Here is a 25,864-nt window from a genome sequence, read left to right on the forward strand (position 1 = left end):
TGTATTGGATTTTTTTTGTACAGCGTAAGTAAAACTGTATCCTGTATCCAAACTGGGAATGCTGGAAGACTGAGCTTGTGAAGTTGAGAGGACACGTGTGCAGCATGGAAACTCCTCATACTGACATGGAAATAAAAGTGATGACCCTATGGCAAAACATCTCGGCACTTTCCATCTTTCTGAGGATCAGCCTATTTTTGTTCACATTTAACCCACTGAAACAAAGAAGAAAAAAACCCACTGGTTTTGTGTTAAAATGCTAATTGCTCAATTTGTTCTCTCAGTGTTCAACAGCTTGCAAGACTAAGCACATACTCTGCATTCCATACAAATGCGGGCAATAATTGTGTCCCACCATGGAGTCCTTTCACAGTATACTGGTATCAATATGGATACTAAACTCCCTGATGCTATAAACCAGAGCAGTATCACATAATAGCCACGACCACGCCCCTTTCAGAGAGACGTCTCTCACATATGGAAACAGGAATATGATGAACAGCTGTTGTGTGGCTGGGTAACCAAGACTTTCACGAGGCACACGAGATACGTAAATATTCACTGTCAGTGTGGTAAATTGCTTAAAGATCCTGGTGACAGTTACAACTGATGGACAATTGGAGGCTGCTGCAGAACAGTCTAACAGTATTGCAGCATCAGACTGTCGTCTCCAGCTAAATCTCAGCCGAGATCAAACTGTTTACTATTAATAGCTTGGTTAATTAGACCATACCTGGTGACTGAATCACATATGTATAAATGGCCAAATAAGCAATATCCGACTTGTGTGTTGGGTCATTAATCCACCTAGATGGGGGCAGACTCAATGGAAGTAATGGCAATCAACCTGAATTTATCATGGTATTGTGAACGCTTTGGTTCAAGCAAGGTTTCAAAACGATTCATTATTTTAGCAAGAAATAAATGCATAGAGACTTGCCAAATTACAATCCAAACAAATTGCATTGACATTTTGCTAAGTACCTATATGTACCAGTCTGATCTATTTAGGGTTAGCGGCCGCATAGAGACAGGTGTGGGTGTTGTAGGAAAAAGATGGGTAAGAAGTGGCATAAATATCTTGGGTGAGAGGTGTGTTTGGCTCTTGATCAAGTATTCTCAGGAAGTGAAAGCTGCCAGGCATGCAAGACATCAGTTTTTACAGAGAAATTTAAGCATACGTATATTTACGCATGTATAATCTGCTTTTGGACTTCTTTTAAAAAAAGGTGGAGAAATGTATATTATCTGATGATGATAACATCCCTTTTTCATGTCATCAGGGTCACTGTCTGCTTATTCCAACATTTCATCTGTCTGTAGAAAAGACATTGATATTATGTCATCTTTCTGCTACAAAATGCGTACATGTTGACTTAAATGAGCAAGCACAGCAGAAATGTTGGAATCCTACTGAAGTCAGATTAAGTGAATAAACACAGTCTGTGGTCAGTGATCACACAAAAAGCACAAGTTTCCTTGGTTGAACTGAGGAATCAGCTGCTTGGGCCAGCTGTGTCGACAGGATGTGGTGAATAACACTTCCTGGCTAGCTCTGTCTAGCCTCTTTCTATTTTTTTTCTTTCTTTTTTTTTTTTTACAGTATCATTTTTTCTCTGTTGATATGAACCCCTCCTGAATCACATTACTACACATCAAGCCACAGATGTGAGATGACCAATGCAGATGGGAAGAGGCAGGAAAATACTGAAAAAAAATCAAAGGAGGATGAGAGGAAATGTAGAAATGGTAACGGGAAGAGCTGAATCACTCAGCTCTATGTCACTATCCTGTACACACACCTGGGATGACGCCTGAGGATGTCAAACTACTGCCTTATTCCCCATTGAAGTCCACAGTGTACGGGTCAAAATGATAAAATAACCTTTTAAAAAGATAACAAAACACAACTTCAAATAAATTCTACAAACAGACATGTATAATCCCTTTATCATAGTAGAGCTGATGAGATTTGAAGCATTCCAACTCGCCACTTTTCTTGAGAAATACCACAGCCTCAAGGTGGCTTATATGATGTTAGTGCCAAATCTAACAGGAGATAAGGGATTGGCTTGTTATCTCTCCAGCTGGGTTTATCTACATCTCCCTCACCAGTGAGAGCCCACCCACAGGCTGTCAGCACAGCAGGAAGCAGCTGAATGGTACAGTAGGGTGAGCACCAGCGGGGAATGCCCCTGCTGAAAATATCTCACATTACTCATCTGGTTCAAGACCATAGATCTAATACTGTAGGTCTGTAGAATTGTTACTACAGATAATGCGTGTTAGTAATGTTCTGACATTTGGATGACATAAACAGGGGATGATAATATTAAAAGTGATCACTTCCAGTAAATTATGTTAGATTATATGTGTTATTTATATATTATATATGTTATATTCTCAAATATTTGTGGTTGTTTTAAAGAGGCAACTGGGGAGATTTTGTCAAGCAGCAACCTCCGGGACTGAGAAATAAAGCCAACACGAAGTGAAAAAATCTGCAGTTCCTCTAGTGACCACTTGAGGCTGGCTCCAAAAATGAGTCAATCACCACAGACACCAGTGTTAAAATGCCCAGCTACAGCAGAAATGAACATGTTGTCACCATGGTAAAAAAAAAGTTTTTTAGTGTCTTTAGCTAATTTCCTTCATTTCTACTTCATGACAACTATACCCGGGGTGAATGCTTAAGTGACTCACCTGGAAACATTTGATTAAGTTACGCATAATTAAGGCCGTGCTAGCCTTGAGTAACTGGCTGTCTGGAACGCATCACCACAGTCTATGAGGTAGATCCACTCCTTGCTCCTCCAATTTTGGTCTCCTCTTGCTCTAAACATGCAAGATAGAAAGGGCCTAAATGCTGATCTCAGTGATTCAGAATGGGAGTCTACACACCAATGGGTGACTTCATGGTGGCTAAGTCAAATTCTTTTTCACTGTTTATGTTCCTAGCACATAGATGACAACATGTGAGGTCACTGATTAATTCTGATACAGCTATTCTTCATCTGCTGCTAGGATTTTTTGCTTTCAAAACTCACTTTCCAGCCCTTACTGGAAAGAAAACTCCCCTCTCATTGATACTTCAAGGTTTCCCATTCTCCTCCTCTCACTTAGTCACAGCACTTACAAAGTCTAAAAAGCCCTTTTCTTGAGCCAAAAACATCCAAAGCAAGGCAGTGCCACGGCTGGATATGAAAGTGAATTTACTGAATTACCGACACTGTGAACCTCTCACAGAGCTTAATTTACTTTAGCTACATTTTAGAAAACATCAATAAATACTATGAATTCACTATATTTAATTAGGAATAGCTACAGAAGTCAATGACAGATGTTCAACCTACTATTTAGCCTAAAATTCACTCCAGAAGTCCAAAATCTTTATCTGGTCTAACTGTATTTTATAGAGAAAAACACATATATGTAGCATATTTAGATCCCTTCTAGCATTGATATAAAAGATCTCCACTCCACATGTCTCCCAGCACCCTTTCAGATTATCCATCTTTTATACTACTTCTATGAAAATGCAACTTTGATTAAAAGAGTCAATACTTGCACAAATAATATGAAAAAGAGGGATGGGGTCTGTGCTTTCCGAGTAGGAGTCAAGTTCTTTAACTGTTGTTGCAGGTTTTACTGATGACAGTGGTTAAACTGTAGTTATAGATCGACTTAACATTCCTTTAAATGTTACGCAAAGATTACTGTTCATAGCTACACATAAACTCTTGCTTTGGCGTGCCCTCAACATAAAAGGTGCAACCATTAAAAAACAATCATGAGTGTGATATGAGCTGATTTATAAGTAAGACTGTTGGCAGCTCCTGAAGCCTAAAGCCAAACTAACGAAATTAGTAATGAAATTGTTTATATTCTTCTGGTTAACATGACACATGCAGCCTCAGAAAACCCCCGGCGGAGCATTTTAATTATTGATTTCATTGCTCACGCTTTTACCATCCTAATCAATTAAAAGGAATTTAATCCAATTAGAGTTGACAGTATGCTTCGCCTAAATTGACTATGTGCTCATTGCCTTTCTGGGTTTCCTGGAGTCCGTGTTCTGTAAGCTCAGACGTGGCCGAGGCCCCAGATCCATTACCTTCGAAAGAGGAAGGGAAACTAGGATACTAATGAGATTCCCTCCTTGTGCAACACAGACTGCCAGCATGACGTTCAAGAATGATTCAGACATTTCTGTGGTCATCAGTGCGGTCGTCACATTCATCACTGTCCTCGATTAACTTCATTGGGACATTTTCCGACTCCTCTCGCACAATATAATTACCAGAGTCATATGGGTGGAGCAGGGAGAGCTCGGCTACAAGCACAAGGTCCACTGGGGGACAGTGCTGTATGGAGAGAGTGCTTCAATGATTTCCCTGACCTGTGCTAGTCTTCGCTGGTGGAAGAGGTGGAACTTGTCACATTACTTGCCCCCTAAAACATGCAACTGTGCACACTAACACATTTACTCACCTGGAGGTCAAAAAACTTGCTGTAGCGTCTGTAAATGATTTCTGTACTTCCATCACTCCAGGACACTTTGATGATGTAAACCTGAAAAAAAAAAGACACAAATCAGACTATATTTATATATATATACATATATAAATAAGAACATTTTAAACTAACAAACAGCTATTATTGTCAGCCCTCTGATAATCCAAACCCCTGGTGCATCACTTCTGACTCATGGTGCCAGTAATTGGCAGTGCTGTGACACCGAGAGGGTAGCACGAGGAAAGGCAGACAGCACGCTTGTTAGGCAACAGCAGGCAGCAGCCACTGTCATCATCCGTTCACATGAGCGCATTAGGAGTATCTGGTTATTTCATTTCCCACTCTATTTGTGTCACTTCCTGCTGAAGAGGAAGTCATTATCATGCATGGCTGCAGCAGATCTGACTATAAGGGGCGTAATGATACTTTGGTCTGACTCCATTATTATATTATATTCATTCAAGGATCCAAGATAATCAATGTAAACTGAAAACCTCGATATACACCAGCACATTTATATGTTTGAGCAATTCAAGTCCAACCATACCTCCTTCCTACTCATTCAAATAGTGGTAGCATCTCAGCACCAGGCCAACTATGGTAAGCAACCAAGACAAATTCTTATCATGGCAGACTTTGAGACATCAGCAAATATCATACTGCTGTCCAAAGAATCAATATAACATTGTGTCGGGATAAAACTTTTGATTTATACATACATTAATACAACAGGATGTTGTATTACTATGTTATTTCTATTGTCTAAAGCAGTTGAAGAAATATTAGTAAACAGAAAGTTAGGGTGCTAAAACTCAAATTTGTATCACAGATATAAAGTCAAGAGCTGCTCCACAGACAATGAATGTAGAAGGATGTTCTAGATGACACTGAGAGCAGCCAGGAGGAAGTTTTAAACATATGAGTACATTTTCTAGTTCAGAACTGAGAACACAACAATAGAATAAAGCTTATTTGGGTATGAAGAAAAGAAAACAAACATACTGTGGGTCCATAAATCCAGGCTCCCACCCACTGTCTCTAGAGCAGCTCCAGACTTTTTCCCCTATAACATCACAACTCAGAGACCTACTTTTCTGGTTTCCGGCTTTGATACAGAGTAGCTCAGTCACAAATACTGATTTAACTTTCCAAGGCTATGGAATACCATATTGGAATTCCCAATTTAGGTGGTTTAAGTTAAAACATGCGGTTCTTGTATATGTGCAACAACTACACCTTCCATCAGCTTAATAATAACAGTAAAAAGGCACAAAAAAAGCATACAGCCTAATCATTGCTGTCTACAAGCCACAGACAGAGTTCTTTGTTTTGTTCTCTAAAGAAGAAGACAGGGAGAGAAGCAGGGAGGTGATTGGAAACTCCCCGGTGGCTTGCTGTGTCTGGCTGAATGCTGTTGGCCCTACTCCCAGACCTTCTCTGGCCTCGCTCTCTGTCAGGGCACTAGAGTCAGATATGGCGATGGACTGACCAACTACAGGAGCTATATAGACCAGCTATCTTCATTACATAAAGAGTTTTGTGTCGGTGCGTGTAAACTTCAACCATTTGTAGAGTACCAAGAGCATCAACTTCAACCAAAAGAGGGCTACCTGTACAATAACATGCATATTTCAGGGTTCTGTCTGTGGCCAACAGCTATTTGCTAAATTCTCAAAAGCTAAGGGGGAAAACCATTATGCGTAACATTTTTCCCTTGCAACCATTTACAAAAAATAATTAAGCTCTAATCTACAAGTAAAACACCTACAGTGGCAAATGAGGCTGAAGCCATAGCTCTGAGGAAGGAAGGGAAAGCTATAACTTTAGCTATAAAAGTGTCCCTGGTCAATGAAACACTAATAGTGGTGATAAAATGCTGTTTTATCTGTAAGTCTCTTATAAATGTGATTTTTTTTTTTGGGGGGGGGGGGGGGGTTCCTTTCCACTCTGATGAGCTCAACAGCTATAAGCTGCTTTTTGTACACTTAACTGTGCCTCCAGGGTTCTGGAGGATTTAAGGTGTCCAGCCTGCATGTGTAGAGAGAGTATCAGAGGCACAAATCAACACGGGTCGCACCAGAGAGCAAACGGACAGATGGAGAAGACACAGGACCTCCAGAACTCTGTGTCCTTGACCACTAACACTCACAGCGGTATAAGGTCTGTATGTCCTTCGACCCAGGCATCATTTTCACACATACGTGGATGTAAATAAACATGTGCACACGAGCACATACATCATGTACACGGACCTAACACGAACACCTGCTGAGGCCTTGGCAGTGGCTCTAACTGTTGGCCCTCTCGATCCTATGATGTCATATGTGTTACTTTAAACCAACTGTGTGCATATTTGCATGCAAACTGACCCACATGTATCCCATAATAACTCCATTGTTGAAGAATTGCAGAAAAGCGAGCAATGAGTCTTTGTCTTTCTGACATTCTTGTCTCCCACACAACTTTGCAGCACCAGCGGGGAATTATTGTTGAAACAGGAAAAATATCCACACTGATTTTTCTTCAGCTCTCCCTACTTTTTTGCTGCTCCCCCCCCCACACAGTGATGGCACTGGAACAGATCTCTTAAATTGGCACAGGTACTGCATGCCAATATAGAGATACTGTTAAAGATAATCACAGATAATCATCATTATCAACTGATATCAGATCACTTTTAATGTCTCCATCAAGTTAACACAGCAGAACTAAGCTATTCTGTGTCAAATTTTGAATACATTTAGCTAAAAGCAGACATGTTTGATTGAAAATAACCTCAAAATCTGGCATTAGTTAAAATTGTACAATGCATTTTATTAAAAGTCATAAAATATGCCACATAGAATGCAATATCTGGGCCCTTCCCTTGTTCAAACATTGCCTTGAGCTCACTCTGATGACCTTGGAAACTGTGTTAGTCGTACTTCCTGTTACCAGCGTCTGTGTGGGTATGCTTTTCTGGGTAAATTGGAGAGCCTGAGGCATGACAAAGCTGGGACGCTCAATTTAAACTCAGAATTAGTCTGTATGGTTTGTGGACTGGATGTGTTTGCCTCTTAAAATGTTTTGATGGCACACACGTGGCAACAGTGAAACACTAGAAATGGTTTGTTAGACTGCACACTTGTAGAATAAAATGCTGATATTCACATGTGTAGCCTACATGTGATACTAAATTGCTGATAGCCACTTGAATATATGCAGACTCAGGGAGGGTCAACGGTCACATGACTCGGATCCATCAACAAAAACAACACTGACCCCAGTTCCTCTGAGAAAAAAAACAAAAGTTGCTGGTTAGATCTCAAACCCAAACAAATAGCTAATAGATCTCAGAGTATTTTCTCCAGTCTGATTCAACACGTAAACTTGAAAAACACCCGAGAAAATCTCACACGGGAGGCTAACTTGTAAAATGTGTCAAACTTCAGGGTTTATTGTCTTTTCTTCTCTGCATAAGTTATTAAGATCGAACAAATCGTTTTATTCATTGCTTGTGGTGCTACAATCTTCATTATAAAACGATGCTTGGTCTAAAGAGTGATCAAGTCTAGCTATCGATTTTGACTGGCGTGGTACTGTAGACTGTAATTTGATACTTTCTTTGTTTTTACTTTACCCTAAAGGAAAGGGAGAAGAGCTGCAAAAGCACTTCGATTTGTTGCTCTCTTGAAAGCAGCAAAGCGCAGCTATTGTTGTGAAAATTAAACGCGACTTACGTAGTGTTTGTTTGGATTTCTCCTCTTCTGGACATCTTGCACTGTTACTTCTTGCACGGTACGCCGTGGCATGATGATGTCCTCTTCTTTACGCCTCGGTTTAAAAGAAAAACACAACCCCCTGTCGGGTTTTAGGAGCGATTAAACCCGGTCGAGAAAGTTTGCACGGCGTCTCGCTTCTTTGTCATCCGCGCCGCTCAGATCCGTGACCACTGAATGCAACAAATGCCCTTTTTTCCGTAAAGCTGACTACGTCAAATTTCCTGTCCAACATGCAGCCGCTCAGGAGCCAGAAGTTAATAGTCGGTCGGGTTTTTTTTCGTTGCCCTCCCCTCCTTGTGCCTTCTCCCGTCCCGCTGACGGCTCCAACCAAACTCCCAGCCTATCCCAGCTCGCCCACTCCCATTTGAGGGACTGTGACGCTTCATTATGCTCCACGGACCAACCCTCCAGCGTCAAAGCAGACCACAGGCTGCACCAGCAGCCAGCCAAGGGTTCAATCCATGCACTTAAAGCTGTATTAACCTTACTGAGTGTAAACAGTTCGATCAACGTGCATCAAGTACTTTAAAGCCAAAAATGCACGCAGTTCACAGTAAAAGGGGAGTGTGGTGAAATACATGTTATACTGGAGAAACAGTTATTATTCCAATTATTTGAGGCAGCACCCCAAAGCAGCATCATGCTGAAAAGCAGTGGTTCTCAACCTCTCAAGAGAAATTATGAATAGTTTATTTTCATTATATAATTAACTATAAAAGTGAGCCCAGTATAGGGTGAAGTCAGGTAATTGCATCATCAGGTAAAATCTGGACAAATAAGGTTTTGACATCTTGGGCTCTGTAAATATTAGCAGCCTGTCACCAAACATTTTTTTTTTTGTATTCTTACTACAAATCGATTTTTATTGATCAGAGAAAGCTAGCTTGGGCAAAACAAAGAGTCAAAAATCCATTGGTTTTAGGACTTTAAAGGAAAGCCATGTTGATTATTTCATGTTGGTAATAAGAGTACTGCAGCGAAAACAATAAGGGCACAACAACAAAAACGCCTTCAGGGTGTTGAATTATGTCAACTGTTTGACTTGAAATCAAAAATATTTTCACAATACACTTAACTTTTTATGAGAAAGGGTTTTGAATGTGTACTTTATGGATTCAGGTAAAATGGGACAACCAGTATTTCTTAGGGCTACAAAGTGCCTTCGAATAATGACTTAAACTATTGTGTGCCACCCTGTAATATTACAGATTTTTTTAGTATTGTTGTCACTTCAAAGATGTAAATATAATGCAGAGAGTCCATATAGGCTACAATGGTCCCAAATTACCCAGAAGTGTTACAAACATGCAAATACAAAAACATGTCCAATGCCACCACAGACACTGTCTGCAAAACAACAGGGAAAGCATGGCAGATGAGTTGGCCAATCTTTTTTAATAAATATGTTATATTAATGAATTAATGAACTAATGACTGAACTGATAAATAGATTTCACTATTTAAAAAACAAACATGATTGTCCCAATTTACCTGATCAGCTGTCCCATTTTACCTGTACATTTCATCGGGGTGAGGTCGGGGTTATTTTACTTATCATATTTTCTCTATAGGAATATAACAGAGAACCATGACAAGTTTTAAAAGAAACACTTAAGTAAGTATTTAAACTTTTACGTAGTTTTCTTGGTAATCTACCAAAAAGTGTCCCAAATTGTCTGACTTCACCCTAAGTAAGAGTCATAGGAGTTACCATTTTGATCACAGGTTTCACTTCCTCCACGGTTATCTCCTCAAATGTACACAATTCTGGTCTTTTTCCTATTTAACAACCAAAACTCTTTTCAGATGGAGGTCTGTGAGGTTAAATCCTGTCAAATGGTGGTCTTTGACACCAAAAAGGTTGGGAACCACTGCTCAAGACCACTTACAGTTACCATATACTGTCATTCTGTCACTTTATACTGTAACCTATTTTTACTAATGATATTTTTTCTACTCCACCATACATCAGTAGCAATTTACCTTTCTTTGTCAGATGTAACTCAACAGTTACTATAACTTAAATCCTATCAGATTAACTTTATGGACACTGCCCTTCATATTACAGATGTGTTCATTTGAATATTATGGGAACATGTGATATTAATCAGCTTATTTTGATATAAAACTGGAAGTTGTTACTTTTTTGTAAGGCTTAATAAGTCAGTTTATAAATACCCCTGGTTGGTATCCACTGGTCTGTTATTGAATGGGCCTACCTTGTCCTGGCCTAGTGCCTATGTTGGTATCACCTCATTACAGATCAAAGAGTGATTTTGAAGCAAATTTGTGATAGTGAACTTAACTTAACTTGGGGCCTCAGGTTAAGTGACACATTTTGCTGTTGACCCTTTTAAAGTTAATAAAATAAACATATGTTCCAAGATTCATTATAATTGGATGAAATGTATTTTGGCTAATTATGGGAATTGTAACAAATTTTATAATTTGATCACAAGTGCAACAGTGGTTGAATTATTGTTTCTGCATATGAACAGCAACATGATCTGCTTGTCAAACAAAGGCCACTACAGGTTTCTGTTAAAAGTTAGTTCAAAATGTAAATCTCTGCTGTGGGTAATAACTGTTTGCAACAATGGTGAAAAACGGAAACTTTGTTGGGGCGTAAGGGAAGAAACATTGAGCTTGACTCACCGAGACTACATCACATGATATTCTCATGCATATGTGGTTAATGTCTCTTAATCTGTCATGAGATGATTGAAGGGTTAAACTGAGGATGTGCTAATTTTGTCTCTGAAAAGTGCTTTGTCAGTATCAAATTCTCATTGTTTTCTCCCTGTTATATCATGGGGTGTTATGCTGCAATTTGTTGTTTTAGATTGAACTGTTTTTATTTTGTAAGCAAGTAAGTAACATTGCTACGCTGATACATATATTTACAGGGTTTTAAAAAGGTTTAAGAGCAAGTTTGAGCTTTGACTAACAGTTTTGTTGCAAAACAGCTCCATCTAATGGCGTGTTGTACTCATTACATTAATACTGTACATGTGGCAGTTCCCCCCTGCTGTATCTGCAGAGGCACAGCCCTTGCTGTAAAATTACATATGAGTCCGAATTGTTAAATCAAGTTACAAGTATGGAGAAAACCAAACAGTCTATTTTCTATGTCAAATCATAACAGTACGTGACTCCCCAATTTAAACTTGTCACATCCTATATTTGACTTCCCACTATAATAGAAAACATTTTAATCAAAAGCAGAAATGAAAGTTGGAATTTATAGCATCATTGAAATATAAAAAGATGACATAAAATAGGTTATATGAGTCCACGTTGAGGGAACTCTTTTTTCAGTTAACTTAACTATAAAACATTCAGTGGAGAAATAATGGTTATGAAAGCCCCCCCCACCCAAAAAAGCAAAATGAGGATAAGGTATCATCAGTCACACATAGGTTGGCCTTCATAGAATGACCTACTTCAATTGCTTTCAATAGGAGAAAAACACACTGAATGTGAATGTGATGATGCATCATATTTTAAATGGGATATAATGTTTTAAGTGTCAGAACTGTTGGAGAAAAATGCAAAGTTTCAGGGCAAGAAAAAGTTAGACTAACAGTAAGGTGTCATAGACATTAGGGATTATATCTGCAGGGTCATGGGGGGGGTTAAAACAGGCACGTGAAAGATGACAGTTAGATGGCATATTAAATGTCATGGGTAATATGAATAGGTTGAGGCTGCGTGAAATGTCGCAAAGGTAAACACTAAGATGCCACATAAAAGATGAGAGGTTAAAGGTCATATGAAAGGTGAAGGGTCAGTGCCGTCACACATTTGCAGCTCCAGGTGTGAAGTGATGCCGGGGAAACGATCCTGCAGTGGCAACAGATAACCCAAGGCCTCTCCCTGAGCCACAGGGCCCATGTAACGGTAAGGACGGATGTTGAAGATCTTCACGCAGTGAACTGCATGACATAGAAGCAAAAAATTTAGAAATGAATGCCCTGTTAAAACTTACTTGGACCTATTAAAAATTTTTTTAATGTCCTTACAGTTTTCCTTCCACAATTTTGGAATATCAGTGACATTTTTTGTATTAGAGTAGTGACTCAATTCAGCAACTGAAACAACAAAGACTGTTTTGGCTAATTTAGACCTGGGAAGTCATGTTGCTCTTATTAGTTTACCTTCATGGTATAAGATTTGTGAGGAATTAAACTATGTTTCTGTGACTCCAGTAAGTGAAAAAAGTGGAGGCAGTTGAATTGTAGACTGGTAAATTGTTGTGTTAAAAAGAGTGTAAGCTAAGTGTAAGACCTTCCTCTTTAATAAAACTTAGTTTGGGCTGGCTCGGGCTTGCCTTGGACCAGCCCCTAGTTAGGCTGATGTAGGCCTAGTCTGCCAGGGGGACTTCCTACAATTTACTGAGCTCCTCACTGACCTCTTTACCTGATTTGCAAACATTCATGCCTCATCAGTGCCTGTTACTAACTTGGTTTCTTCCCCACAGCTTGTGTTTTCTTGTCTCGCAGGTTCCCATGAATTAGAATTGTCTGGATCATGGATTGTGATTGCACCTGCTGCCTTGGTCCTGCCTAATGCCCACTGCTACTGCTACTATTATTAGTCTTATTTCTACTATTATTATACCCATATAATTATCATTATTACATGCACATGCTATCATGGGTGCAGGGCGGTTCTGAGGGTTTCTTCTGTTGAAAAGCCCCCTGAGGCAAACTGTGATTTGTGATACTGGGCCATATGAATAAAAATCTGAACTCAGCAGAAATCATTGGCTGATCTTTTTTTTTTTTTTGATAAATCATTGCATTTGTTAGAGAAAAACAAAGGAGTCAGACAACTTCAGCATCCCCTAATCTTGGGCATTTGCTTCTTAATAGTTATAAATCTCCCTTAATGCACTGTAAACATTGTACAAACATAGTCACATCTGTGTCGGTATAAATGTTCTCAGGCCTCTGAAAAAATCTGAAAATGTGGAGGTGTGGAAATGCGGAGGTAGCTCATAATTGCTCATTTATAATTCCAAAATGTCAACGAAGGCTCAGGTCTTACCATCTCTCTTTCACCGTTCTGCAGACAAAAACAAGCAAGCTGCCAACTTAGAAACAAACAACCCCAAAATAGGCTAGTCTACAAAGCAATAGCATCATTAAATCCCACGAGCTCCTAATGATCAGTGTCTCAGCATTAATGTGGGTATCATGGCGAGGTAATGTGTCTCTGTGATGTCTAATCATGTCTGTGTTTTACCCTGAGATGAAAGGAGCTGACAGTACATGTGTTCTTCTGATAATACAGTTCAATTAGGGGGTAGAGGCAGAATGAGGACTAATGATGTTTACTCATCACTCAAGCGCCTTATCAACTCAGGATGCTCTCAAAATACGCTCACACATACACAGACACAAATATACTGTACATTGCAACGACATGTGTGCCAGACTCCATCGACACAAACACACAGACGCTGATGCACTGCTTTGTTCTGTAATGATGGCCCTAAGTGAGGGTCATTACTCATAAACAGCCTTTGATGGGGGTTCACATGCAGCTGGGTCCTGGTGTTCGAGGCAACCAAGAGTTCAATGGATTCTTAGTGCTCCTCTCCAAAACCTGCATTAATCCCTCTAAACCACTCCTGCTTTTCATCCCGACCTAACACCTCTACCATAATAACCTTTGCCCTTGCCATGGCCCATACACTATAGATTACAGGGATTTATTGCAGAGGTAACAAGGTTACAGTGGTTTAGTGAAACCTACCCTTTTCATTAAATTCTGTTGTAGCAAACATCGGTATACCTTCAAGATGTAATTTCTAGAAAACAAAATTGATGTGCCAAGCAATTGTTAGCCACCTTAGCCATGGAAGGACTCCCCAATCGACACTGCGGAGTCCTTCCCCTTCTTGGGCTCCTTCATCACCGAGAATCACCTGATCATCAACTGAACATCAAAAAAGAAACACAGAGAATGTTCTTCCTGTGCCAGCTGAGGATGTTCAAGCAGCAAAGGACAATATAGTTGCACCTACAGTGCCATCATTGAGTCCATCCTCACCTCCTCCGTCACTATCTGGTACGCTGCTAACAATGCCAACGACAGACCTCATTGTATCATTCATACAATCATTCATCATTCACCTTCCCTTAGACACTAACATCTTTACATTCATCTATATGCATTACATTAACGCACAACTTAAGGAATATATCTCTATATATTTTACATTCTTGTCATACTTATAACTGTTAACCTCTGCAAATTCCTCTCTATTCAGATTTTGCACATTTCTGCAGAGACTTGTGATTTGTGATATTGGGCTATATAAATGAAACTGAATTGAGCAGAAATCATTGGCTGATCAATATTTCTTTGATAAATCATATCATTTGTTGCAGAAAAACAAAGTAGTCAGACCCCTAATCTTTCTGCACAGACTACCACCTCTAAGAACTACATGGCTATTTCATTTTAATTCAGATATATTGTACATATTTTTCATAGTATATATAATATATATTTGTATTATAACTTGTCATCTATCCTATATTTATGTCTCATAATTCTTAATTGTTTTCATTTTATAGTTTCATCATTTTCTCTAAGTTTATGTTAAGCACCAATACACCAAAAAAAAATCATTTTTTATGAAAACCTACTTAGCAATAAACCACATTCTGATTCTTTACAGTGACCTTCGCAACTTTACAGAGCTGCTGGCGTGGCTGTAAACTCATCTGTCCTGTTGATTTGTTATCCAGTCATCATTAAGTACGAATGAAATATTTACTTTTCTGTTATTTAGCAGACAGATGCACTCAAAAGTCTTGACATTAACATTGATTTCTATGTCAATGTCAGTTGAGAAAACATTTTCAGGCCCTGGGTAATGCCATTTTAAATAGTTGAGAATAATCTATAGAAGTTTCTTTTCCTTGCTGCACTCACTTTCAAGTACTATATTGAGATTTTATCCTCCTTACCATCACTGACAAATCTGACCCCATCATACTGATTCCCAGCGGGCTCTTTCCGGCTCACAGGACCTGCCAGAGAGCCTGAGAATGGAGCGTTGACAGTACCATAGTCATCACACACCAGGTCCACAGCTTTATGGAGGTCATTCCCTCTGTAAGATGTGATAGAAAAAATTTGAATCAAACAGATATCATAAAAAAACTGTTTCAATTAGGCATACATCACCAAAAGAAATTCTAATGTCTATGGACTCAGCTCATGACTGCTCAGCCCTCCAACCAAGTGAAGGCTGGACTGATCATCTGTAAAAGCCTTTTTTGTCCCTTTATAGATCACTATCACATATCTTAATAGTAAAAGGGATTTTTGACATGAAATGACATCACCCAGGGTTCCAACACATTTTCATGAGCAAAATGCCCAAACTTTTCCATGACTTCTCAAGGACCCATGATAAAGAAATACTTTTTAATGCCCCACTCACACAGCGTTTTTTTTTTTTTTTTTTTTTAAACATATCAGATCAAACTCCAAACATAATTTCAGCCAGCAGGCATTTAGTTCAGGGTTCATGGCCCAATTTAATGTCAGGTGGGCCGGACCAGTAAAAAACATCTGATATTTTACAGTCCAACAAACTCTGAAAATACTTGATTTTCATTATGGGTACAGTGAAATATGGAGCAATGTTTTTTTGATTTTCAGATTTTAAGTCATTCAAAAAATAGAAATGTGGGACTTTTAGTTTGGAATATTTATTTATTTTAATTTTCAAAATAAAAATGCTTGATTGTGTCTGTATGAAGTCAGAAATTTCCTCTACTGAAATGCACCAATCAGTGTCAGGAACTCACAATTTCGTGGTATTTACTTTTTTAATTTATCTGAAATAAAATTGACCATGCTGTAGTACTAATGACTTCACTGAAATTTCACAATTTGCAAAGTCACCCAGAGGGCTGAACTAGACCCTCTGGCAGACCAGTTCTATGTTGACAGGTTGACATATGTTTGACACCTCTGGTTTAAGAGATAATGCAACACCAGAAATGCTTAAGTCAACTCATCACCTTATGCTGCAGCATGAGTAATCTACTGAAGTTTAAGCATAAAATCAGATCAGGAAAATCACCTGTTAGAGTTAAAAGCTCCACAGCCATGCGCATCACATGCCCGCACTCTGTTGTTGTGGTGACCAGCACAAAGAACACTCCAGGCTCCGACTATAGAGACAAGTAAAAAAAAAAGCTTAAATGTTAGTCCAATAGTTTCCTTCCCAAAGTACAGCATATCTAAAGGCTGCTGCACTGCATTCCACTGAGTCACCTCATGGTCTATTCATGTGGAAATAAGGCACATTACTGCAGAAACACACTATTCAAATGCCATTCATTGATGTATTTTATATCAGCGGTGTGTCAGACACTGAAGCAGCCTCACGCCCACAGTAACACAGTTTCATGACTCAGACAGGAAAGAACGGCACACAACACTTTTGGTCCCTACTTGGCAAAAAAGCAGTGTGTTTGTGTGACTGCTGATATGTGTTTGCATTCATGTGTAACTTTGTTACTATACTGTACCTGGCATACAACATTGCCGCGTCTTGACCCCTGAACACTTGTCTTTGAGGTATCGGCCCCCACAGATAAATCGGTTTGGCTGGCAGATGCCCCCCAGTCTGGTGCAGCTGGTGTCACTTCTCGGTCCTGTGGAGACTCTCCTACTACCTGTTTTCTTGACCTTCTTCCTTGGGGACGTGGCTTTAGGTCTCCTGTCATTTTCAGTTGTGTACTTTTTCTCCACCTTGATGTTACTGTCAGCGTTCTTGTCAGGGCTTTGGGATTTGTCACTTTTCCTTTTGTCATGTTCTGAAGCACAACTTAACAGAACATCTGCAGGAGGGAAAAAGTCATAGAGTTTATGCGGAAGGATTAAATGACGATGTGGTTTGAAACAATTTGGTTGGATTAAGGATTAGATCAAACTTTTGTAAAACTGATTTTGGGATTACCTTTAATTTTGGATCAAGAATTCTTGGTACTTTTAATTTGCACTGATGAGAGAATGCCCTATGGAGATCATCACTTAAAGTCATGTATGGTAAAAGGCTAACACATACAGAGATGATTTCACCATCTGTACTCACATTACGATTCTACACTCAGTGGTTTTGTTTGTAGTGCAGTTGAACTGTGTTGCATCATACAAAGAGGTGTTTCTATCATTTAGTCTACCCTCAGTGAAATAAATGGAGCAGACAAAATAATAGAAACATCTGTTCGTATAACACAATACAATCCAGCAGCACCACAAAGTGCAACCTCCAAAATGATCACACAATTAAATCAACACCTCTATAAAATAGTTTCAACAAAAACTGGACATTATAACCGCCATAAAGGTAGGGTGTATTGCTGGAATTTGATACTTGCCTATGTCACGCCAAATTACTGGTTGCTTTTACAACAAAACCTTGTTCAACACACACACACACACACACACACACACACACACACACACACACACACACACACATATATATATAACAAATCAAGCTAAAAGGCACAACCTTTAGACATTAATAACTGGCTAATAGATGTTCATAGAAAAAAACGTTAATGAGTTCTCAGAACTTGCTTTCGATTATCTCTTACTTTTGTTTGCCGTGGTTATTCATATTTTCTTAATGTTTTAACAGAGTAATATGAAATGTCTGAGCTCACCGCCTGGGCACACACTTGTTGAGAACTGTGTTTCTTGTCCATATACAGACAGAGTCATAGTTCAGCTATTCATAGTGTGCTTTCATTCTGACAGAATACTAATTATCCTGCCCAGACATGAGTCTTTGATCTTCATTAACTCTATTAACCTCAGAGGCACAGAAAATATTTCAATCACGCTGCCCCTGTGCAGGAACACATGCTGGGCTCAGTGATTGAAAGAAGCTGCTTATCAGTATAACGCCTTAATGACTGAAAGACAGTCGGGAGGATGATAGCTGGCTGTGGCATAGAAAAGCAATTTTCCTCAGCATGTGAACTAAAATTAGAAGAAGGAAAAAAATGACAAAAATGTAAATCTGCCTGTTGCCTGAGCAGTACTATGTTGGGGTAGAGTTTGAATGGTTGTTAGTGCATTACTAGGTAGTTGCTATATTATGATGCTGCTAGGGTGCTACGTACTACTACGTGGCTGTTTTGGTAGGTTGTTAGGGTCTCACCTTGTTGTTGCAATGTGGTGAATTTGATCTTCTGATTTTTGGCAAGGTTTGGCTGATTGGTTGCTAGGGTGTTTGATGTGGTTGTTAGGGCATTTTGAGGCACCACTCTTGTATTTTCTATAGCCAAGGAGCTGAAACTTTCAAGTCCAACTCTTTTCTCTGTCACCAGACATAACTAAGACTACCTCTGATATTTTCTCCTGACATTATGTGTATAATGTCCTTGCTATGATGTGTCATACTTAATTAGTGAGCTTGCTGTGGCAAGCCAAAACCTAATTTTGCATATTCATTATTGTTCCCAATTTGACCAGAAACACCTTCACACATGTGGTTGTGGCACAGAAACTGCGACAACCATCCAATTAAGGACACATAGCATAGGTTTATTAGAATTCGTGTGTTTTTTGTTTCATTAGAGTATTAAAATGGTTGAAGAGAAAGGAGTGGGTTTGAGTATTATCGCATTTAAGCCAACAGTGGATGCAGGTACACGGCTGAATCAACGTCTGTGTAAAGGGACAGCCAGCAGTATTGGGCCATGAAAAACAGCTGTGATGTCTGATGAGTTATGTGTGCGACCTACCCATTGCTGGCAGATCTAAAAAGCAGCTAGTGGCAGTTAGTAGATATCTTAAAGATGAAGACCACTGGCTGAAAAGGTCCACAAAATGGGGAGGCAATGAGGTCCAGAGGCGGCTTACAATCCCAGCAGAGTAAGAGATCAACTGCCATGTGAAAGGCACATAAATGATTGTAATGGTCATGTTATGCCATTATTATTGTTTAGAAAGTGCTGCCGACGCCTATGCTATATGTCAGACTGGAGGCCAATGTCGATGTGTTACATGTCATGCTTCTTTTGCTTCTGGGCTGCAGGCATAATGTCTAAAATCACACACTGAGGTGGAACTATGCCACCATTGTTTGGTTCTTTGTAGAAAAGCAAAGACGGTGTAAAGAGGGGACTTCATAGCGTCTCTTTTGTACAGTCTCTGTGTAAAAGAGGCTAGAAAGTAAAAAATAACCTGCTGAACTGTACTCACTAATGGCAAGTTATTCTGTCTGCTGGTGGAAATATAGAGATTTGCATTAATTTGGTTCAACTTTGAAGTAATAAAAAGGGGTATTCATTCAAATAGTGTCAACAGTTTACCTGAACATTTTAATGTATACAGAGACAGATATAATTCTCAGTTATGACTGGCTGGCTTATGTCCTTTAACTCTACTTGACATACAGATTTCTAGGCATCTGTCTTGGAAATGCAGAGAATTGTGTCCACGGTGTGGCACAAATCACCTCTTTACCAAGATGGCTGCCTCATTTTCATGTTGCTCAACAGACCCTGACATTCAGAGTATGCCTTAAGCTTTGCAGTTAGATGCAATTATGTAATGTTGAATTAAGCATTCAATCATGCTTTAAATGTCTCATCAACTTGCTCTAACACAGAACACACTGCAGCAACAGGCCCGAGAACCCCCTCAAGGTTTACAGGAGTTTACAGTCTCCTAATAGGGCTCAGTTCATGGTAATCTCCAGGGGCAGGCAGATATGTGTACATCAGTTATTGCTTCTGTAATAGGAACCTTATTAGTGAACACTGAAATGGCAAATTGCTGTGTGTGTATGTGTGCCCGCACATGTATGTATGTGCGTGTGCATGTGTCTCTGTACGGTCAACTTAATGCTGGTACTTTACATAAATACTGCAGGCATACTGTATATGTTATGGTGCATGTTAAGGCTTGTATAGTGTATATTTTGCATTCAATAACTTACAGCATACTAGGAGAGCTGAAAGGAGACAGATCCTCGACAGCATCATCAGGTCAAAGCTAAAAAATCTGCAGAATAACAATAAAAAAACAGAAAAATTATTCCATATAGGCAGGTGAGTGTCCCATAGGTGTCATTTTCCTATAAAGAAGCAGGCTAATAATAATAATTAAAAAAACAAATGTCATCTTAACAATCAAATCTGTGGCGTATTCTTGCACACTGACTCAGTTTACACAGTAGCAAACCTCAAGTGCCAAACAGAAGCAGACAAACACCCATTTCTGACTGAATACTGCTGTGATTTTCTAGTGAGAAAATGGAGCTATATGTTTAAGACTTACCGAGAAGTTGCAGTGTGGTGACAGGCGCAGTGGGTAAAAACACAAAGCTGGGACTGTTGGAAAACCAACCCGCTGTGGAAGCTGCAGTCCCTCGGCCACAGGACGTTCCCCCACTGTCAATATTGATATTGGCCTTTGGAGAACCCACCCATTTACTTGCTGAAAAAAGGCTCACTTTATTGACTTTTTGTTGCTTGACTGAAAATTACATAGGGCTAGTTATTGGTGTCTGAGAAAAAAGCAGCAGCTGGAAGTCAGGCTCAAACAAATATACTTCTTAAACAACTTATTACCAACTGAGCAACAACATTGACAATTTTTCTTTTCTTTTTTTATGCAGTCAAGATCAGGACAGCACTCTCTTTTAGTTTCCAATGTTTTGCACATTACAAAATGCATCATTGTGGCTGATCACAGTCTCACAGGATATTTTTGATTTGCTTAGTCATATATTTTTGACGAAAGATAACTATGATTTTGTTAGACTCTATGTTATTTTTTTTAGCATATTGCACTATTATCTATATATTTTTAGTTCAATGGAAATTATTCTGAAGAATCGCCAGGCAATGTAATGATGTGATGCTTATAATATTAGAGAATTAATGTCAGAGGTACAATTTTTTTACAGTTCCTCAAGTATTATATTGCAACCCCCTCTCATAGTTGAGTTTATATTTGTTTTACATTGTGGTGGGAACTATATGTAGAGCCTAGATTATGTTCACATGCATGCCAGGGAATTAGTATGTCAACTTCTACAAAATTGCAATACAATTTTCTTTTCTTTTTGTGCATGTCTAAAAAGTCCAAAAAGTCAAAATGTTGATATTTTCACTGGAGCAGCTGTACAGTAAACATGCAATCAAGTCTGGGACTTGCAAGTGTAGGACTGTTGTGTCAGGTCTAACCGCTGTGCGCCCTCACGCTGTCAAATCCTCCTGAACAAGACAAAGAAAAAAAAAATTCATTATTCCCCCATGCGTGAGCCAGGCATCTATTATGAGATAATTAGCTTTCAGGTCTCACACAGTGCAATGGAAGTCAATCAATGGTATGAATTTTATCCCCTCCCCGTGGAAGAGCAATGTATGGATGAATACCGTAAAGCATGTGGGTGTGGGGTATTTAAGAGTCTGTGTTGTGCAGTATGTATGTTATGGAAGCCGAAGACGCAAATGAGATTTCCTCAAGGTTACGTGGATGGTAATCCGGTTCAAGCTTTAGAGACACTGTGTGAAGGCAATCCTTCTAATTGTGTGCGTGCGTGTGTGTGTTTGCGCATGTGTGTGTTAAAACTATGTGGGGGAGCTGGTCTTGATTCTTCTTTAATTCTGAGATGCTGTGAGTTTACTTACAAAATAACTAGCTTGCATGAAATGTGGAATAAAGGGCACACTATTCCATCGCCTATGAGGTTGCCTAAATATTCAGGCTTTCTGGGTAGAGGTTTTGGATATCCTTTCACGTGTCACAGACGTAAAGTTGCCCCAATCTATGTATTCTTTGTATTTTTCCTGTAAACTGTAAATTAAGCATGGTAGATAAGAAAATCTACTACTGCTTATCACAAGAAAAACACACCATAACCAAATCCTGGAAACTTCCTACCAGACCGAGCTCAGAAGGCTAAACTGCCGCTCTGTCACACTCTATTGCCCTTGAAAAATGTAAATTTATGATTAAGGGTAAATATTCCAACGTTGATAAGATATGGGGACATTTCTCAAATGGGAGAAGGCTACAGAAGTCTACTTGCTTTCATCTCTTGCGGGCAACATAATTATGTGCATCTCCATTTTCTGTTTTTCTTTTTCTAATTTTCAGACCATCAGTAATTGTATAGGTAGCAATTTCATTCCCTGATTATTAGGAATGCAGGATAATATCGGCACATCATCGTTTTGGCTGACATTGGCTTTACAATGAAATATAGGAATCAGCCAACATGCTGATTTATGCAGATACCCAAAACTGATTATTTTTTTTAATTGACAAAGTGAACACGTACAAAACATCAAGCCTACGTAAAAGCAGTTTTCTTATTTTGCACAATGAATTAATATTGCATCATGGACAAGCTTTGTATTTCATGTCTCTATCTGCTGGTGGGCCATCAGGATAAGAGAATGCATAATATGATGTTAATTCCAAAAGCAAAAGCAGCAAGCAACAAAATATCATGCATCCTTACTGATTATCTATTTTGGACCTTAAAAGTACTCAATGTGATGTCCTGTCTTTAGTTTAAAGATGATACCTTACTATGAATGTTCTGAATTGTACCTTACTTGTTTTCTTTTTCTTTCTGTAATACCTGCAGTAAATAAAAATACAACAGACATACTTGTTAAAAAAAACTAGCTGGCATGAGAGTAAAGAATATCAGGAATAAAGGTTGTTCTTTCACCACAGATAGCTACATGGGAATTAAGTCCAGAAAGAGTTATTAGATTTAGTTATTCAAATTTCTCCTCATCTGTATGTCCAGGTATATCTTGCTTTACTGATGTAATGTGGTGCAGATGAGGTCACTGTAGACTTAAAATGCTTTTATTCTAATTCAGAGCTGCTTACTCTCTCTGAATTACAATGTGGTGAGTGTAGGGGAATGGGCTCAATAGTGGCCAGTGGAGAGTTGAGCCTTTTGCAGCCAGACAGCTTTGATAATCAAATATCTGGGCAGAGGATTACACTGATGGACCATATGGCTTGGAATTTGAAAAGGAGAGAGGGAATTAGGGAGCGAAGGAGAGCAATAAAAGACTGAGAATAGGGGGAGAATAATGAGAGATGGAGTAATGGCGCTCAACTCAGAGTGACTGAAGGAAGGGAGAGGGGAGGGAAATGAGGTAGTCAGAAAATAGGTAGAAGAAACTTGAAAGACAGAACAACAGGGGGAAAAGAAAAGACGGAAAGACGGACAGCGAGCCAGACAAACAGAAAGAAGCACTAGAGGCTCCAGTCATCCTCCCTGCATCCTAAACACTCGCCGCTCCAGCAGTGGAAAGGCTTGTGTTGATGCTTTGAGAACCCTTTGATAAACATGGCCACTTAAATAGAAACATGCGACACATTCCTCAAACTCCTGGGAGGATAGGACTGACATTTCACTCCGGCATCTCTGTCAGTTAGTTCTGGCATTTCAACGAGAAAGAGTAGAGATGCCACAAGTGTTTCCTAGCAACAGTTCGCTGCAACCCCCCCCCCTTTAAACTCCCTCCTTCCCTGGGATACGAGTTGCAGCAATGCACCACTTGCCTCAGACCTGAAATACATTCTAATTCTCCCGACTCTCCCTCCCTCTCGTTCCAGCAAACTGCCAGGCCTGCATCAAATGACATTCAGGCCCTTGTCATCTGTAAAGAAAAAGCACGCAGCGAGGCTTTCCCCTGTGAAGGTTGAGGGCACTGCAACTGTTGGCAAACAGAATATCAAAAGAACGCAGCGATAATTCACCCTTTTACAAGCTGAGTGGTACTGGGCATGAGACTTTTACTCTTTCATTTCATTTTTTAATCACAAGTCTTTTTGGCTGCTCAGGTGAAAGGAATATCCCACAAAAACAGGCTTCATAAAAGGCTCTGATGGATCGGAAGTGCTCAGCGGGTCTAAATCAGCTTTCTCAGCCCAGTCACACCCACTTGGCTTTGTCGATTTGTAAACATATTCGTGGGGTTTGGGGAGCAGGTGTTTAGCCAGGCTGAGCAGACAAACAGAGTGCCACAGGGCAGGGGATGAACTCTGTGACGCTGGTGGCAGCAGACAGGGGGCACCAAAGTCTGAATAATGCGTTCTGCTAAAAGCATTTCCATGTCTGCCAAGGGAGGGCTTTCAAGGGGCGTTAGTGGATGGACTGAAGTCTGGTCACACGTCTCTGTCTCTCTCCGTGTCTGCAGGGAGCAAAACAACAACATTTAGGCAGAGCATATCCTTTAAAATATACAAATGTCAATCCATGTCCTTCATCCCTCTCGCGAATTCCCATGAACCTACAAGTTAAAAGCCGACCTGAGCAACAAGCAGAGAGACGACGAAGCAGAATGTGACTGGAATCTTAAGGCCCGTCAGCCTCAAAGGCATGGGCTAGCATCAAATGAAAGAGACCAGAGCATTAAATCTGATTCTCTCCAATGGATTTGACACAGCTTGAGGTCCACTACACTTTGCACTGTTCCCACAAGTACAAAACTGCAACAAAATGCACAGAGGGGGAGGTTGTATGATTTGAAAACAATTTCTCTTTATGTATTACTCTATAATAATGCAGTCAAATTGTTTGCGCACTTTCCTACAAAAAGGGATGCACCCAAACTCGTACATATCCCACGTATTTTGAAAGGCTAAAAACATGTAACGAATGCGCTGATGGGAGTAAATAAGGAAGCAGTCTTAAGCAGCCCTGTAGGGAGGCAGGTTTGGGTGGTGGATGGGTCACAAAAATCTCCCATGAACAGGAGTGTTCAGAACTGTTTGACGTTGAGTATACAGTGAGTCATACAGTGAGTAATAGGCATGGCCAGTATCACAGTATTACGGTACACCAGGGTATTTAGAAATCCCAAAGGTATGTTTTTCAATACCATCATAAAAACAGGTGCCCCTCTTTCTATGAAACTCCTTGTATGTAGTGCACAGCATGCACCACCAGAGCTCAGTCTCTAATCTCTACTGGTGGAACAGACGGCTGAGCTGAGAGAAACCGTGACACCTACTGGTGGAGGGCTAAGTTACAAGACTGTAAACAGCTGGCGGCCAGCAGTACTTTGTGGGTCTCTATTGTGTATTTATTAGTTTGCTAAAAGTAAGAAGAACCTAGGGAGAAGATTTTTAACAAGGTATGAAGGTATAGAATATTACATACTGCCCAAGCCTACACTGTAACTTTGTCTAACCCTGACCTCCTAAATTTATGTTAATTAAAGTACTGTATTTTGAGGATGTACCGTAATTCGTGGGGCGCTACTTCATAGGATATCATATGAACCGTTTTATAAGGCTACACTGAATAATGATATTGCCTGTAAATAAAGTTGGCATTTGGAATAGTTTTTTGTTTTTTACAGGTAACTGCTGTTTATCTTTTGTATTAAAACAAATGGCTCTATTTGACACTTTCACCTCTAACATTTCCTTTGTGTTGCTTCTTCATTCTGAGAGCATTCATAGAGACAACGGCACAAAAAATACAGGGGTGAAGGAGAGAAAACGTGACAAAGTAAAAGTGGAGAGTGAGGGAGGGCTTAAACTTCAAGCAC

At 39.6% G+C, this 25,864-nt stretch overlaps 1 protein-coding gene across 4 annotated transcripts in view; it reads right to left on the reverse strand.

Annotated features, from left to right (window-relative positions):
• Positions 1 to 8,598, reverse strand: part of sh3pxd2b (SH3 and PX domains 2B) — a 46,129-nt gene extending 37,531 nt beyond the window's left edge. For 2 of the 4 annotated variants that reach the window (XM_042498890.1, XM_042498891.1), the window contains exons 1-2: positions 8,235 to 8,597; positions 4,492 to 4,572 (exon numbers count right to left, since the gene is read on the reverse strand). In XM_042498890.1, coding sequence (XP_042354824.1) covers positions 4,492 to 4,572; positions 8,235 to 8,306 — 153 coding nt within the window. In that variant the 5' untranslated portion in view covers positions 8,307 to 8,597. Of the gene's footprint in view, positions 1 to 4,491; positions 4,573 to 8,234 lie in introns of all 4 variants that reach the window. The other 2 variants (XM_042498889.1, XM_042498893.1) reach the window with 2 other exon arrangements.
• Between the last annotated feature and the right edge of the window lie 17,266 nt (positions 8,599 to 25,864).

Source organism: Plectropomus leopardus, chromosome 13, assembly GCF_008729295.1.
Source record: "Plectropomus leopardus isolate mb chromosome 13, YSFRI_Pleo_2.0, whole genome shotgun sequence".
Taxonomy (NCBI): Eukaryota; Metazoa; Chordata; class Actinopteri; order Perciformes; family Serranidae; genus Plectropomus; species Plectropomus leopardus.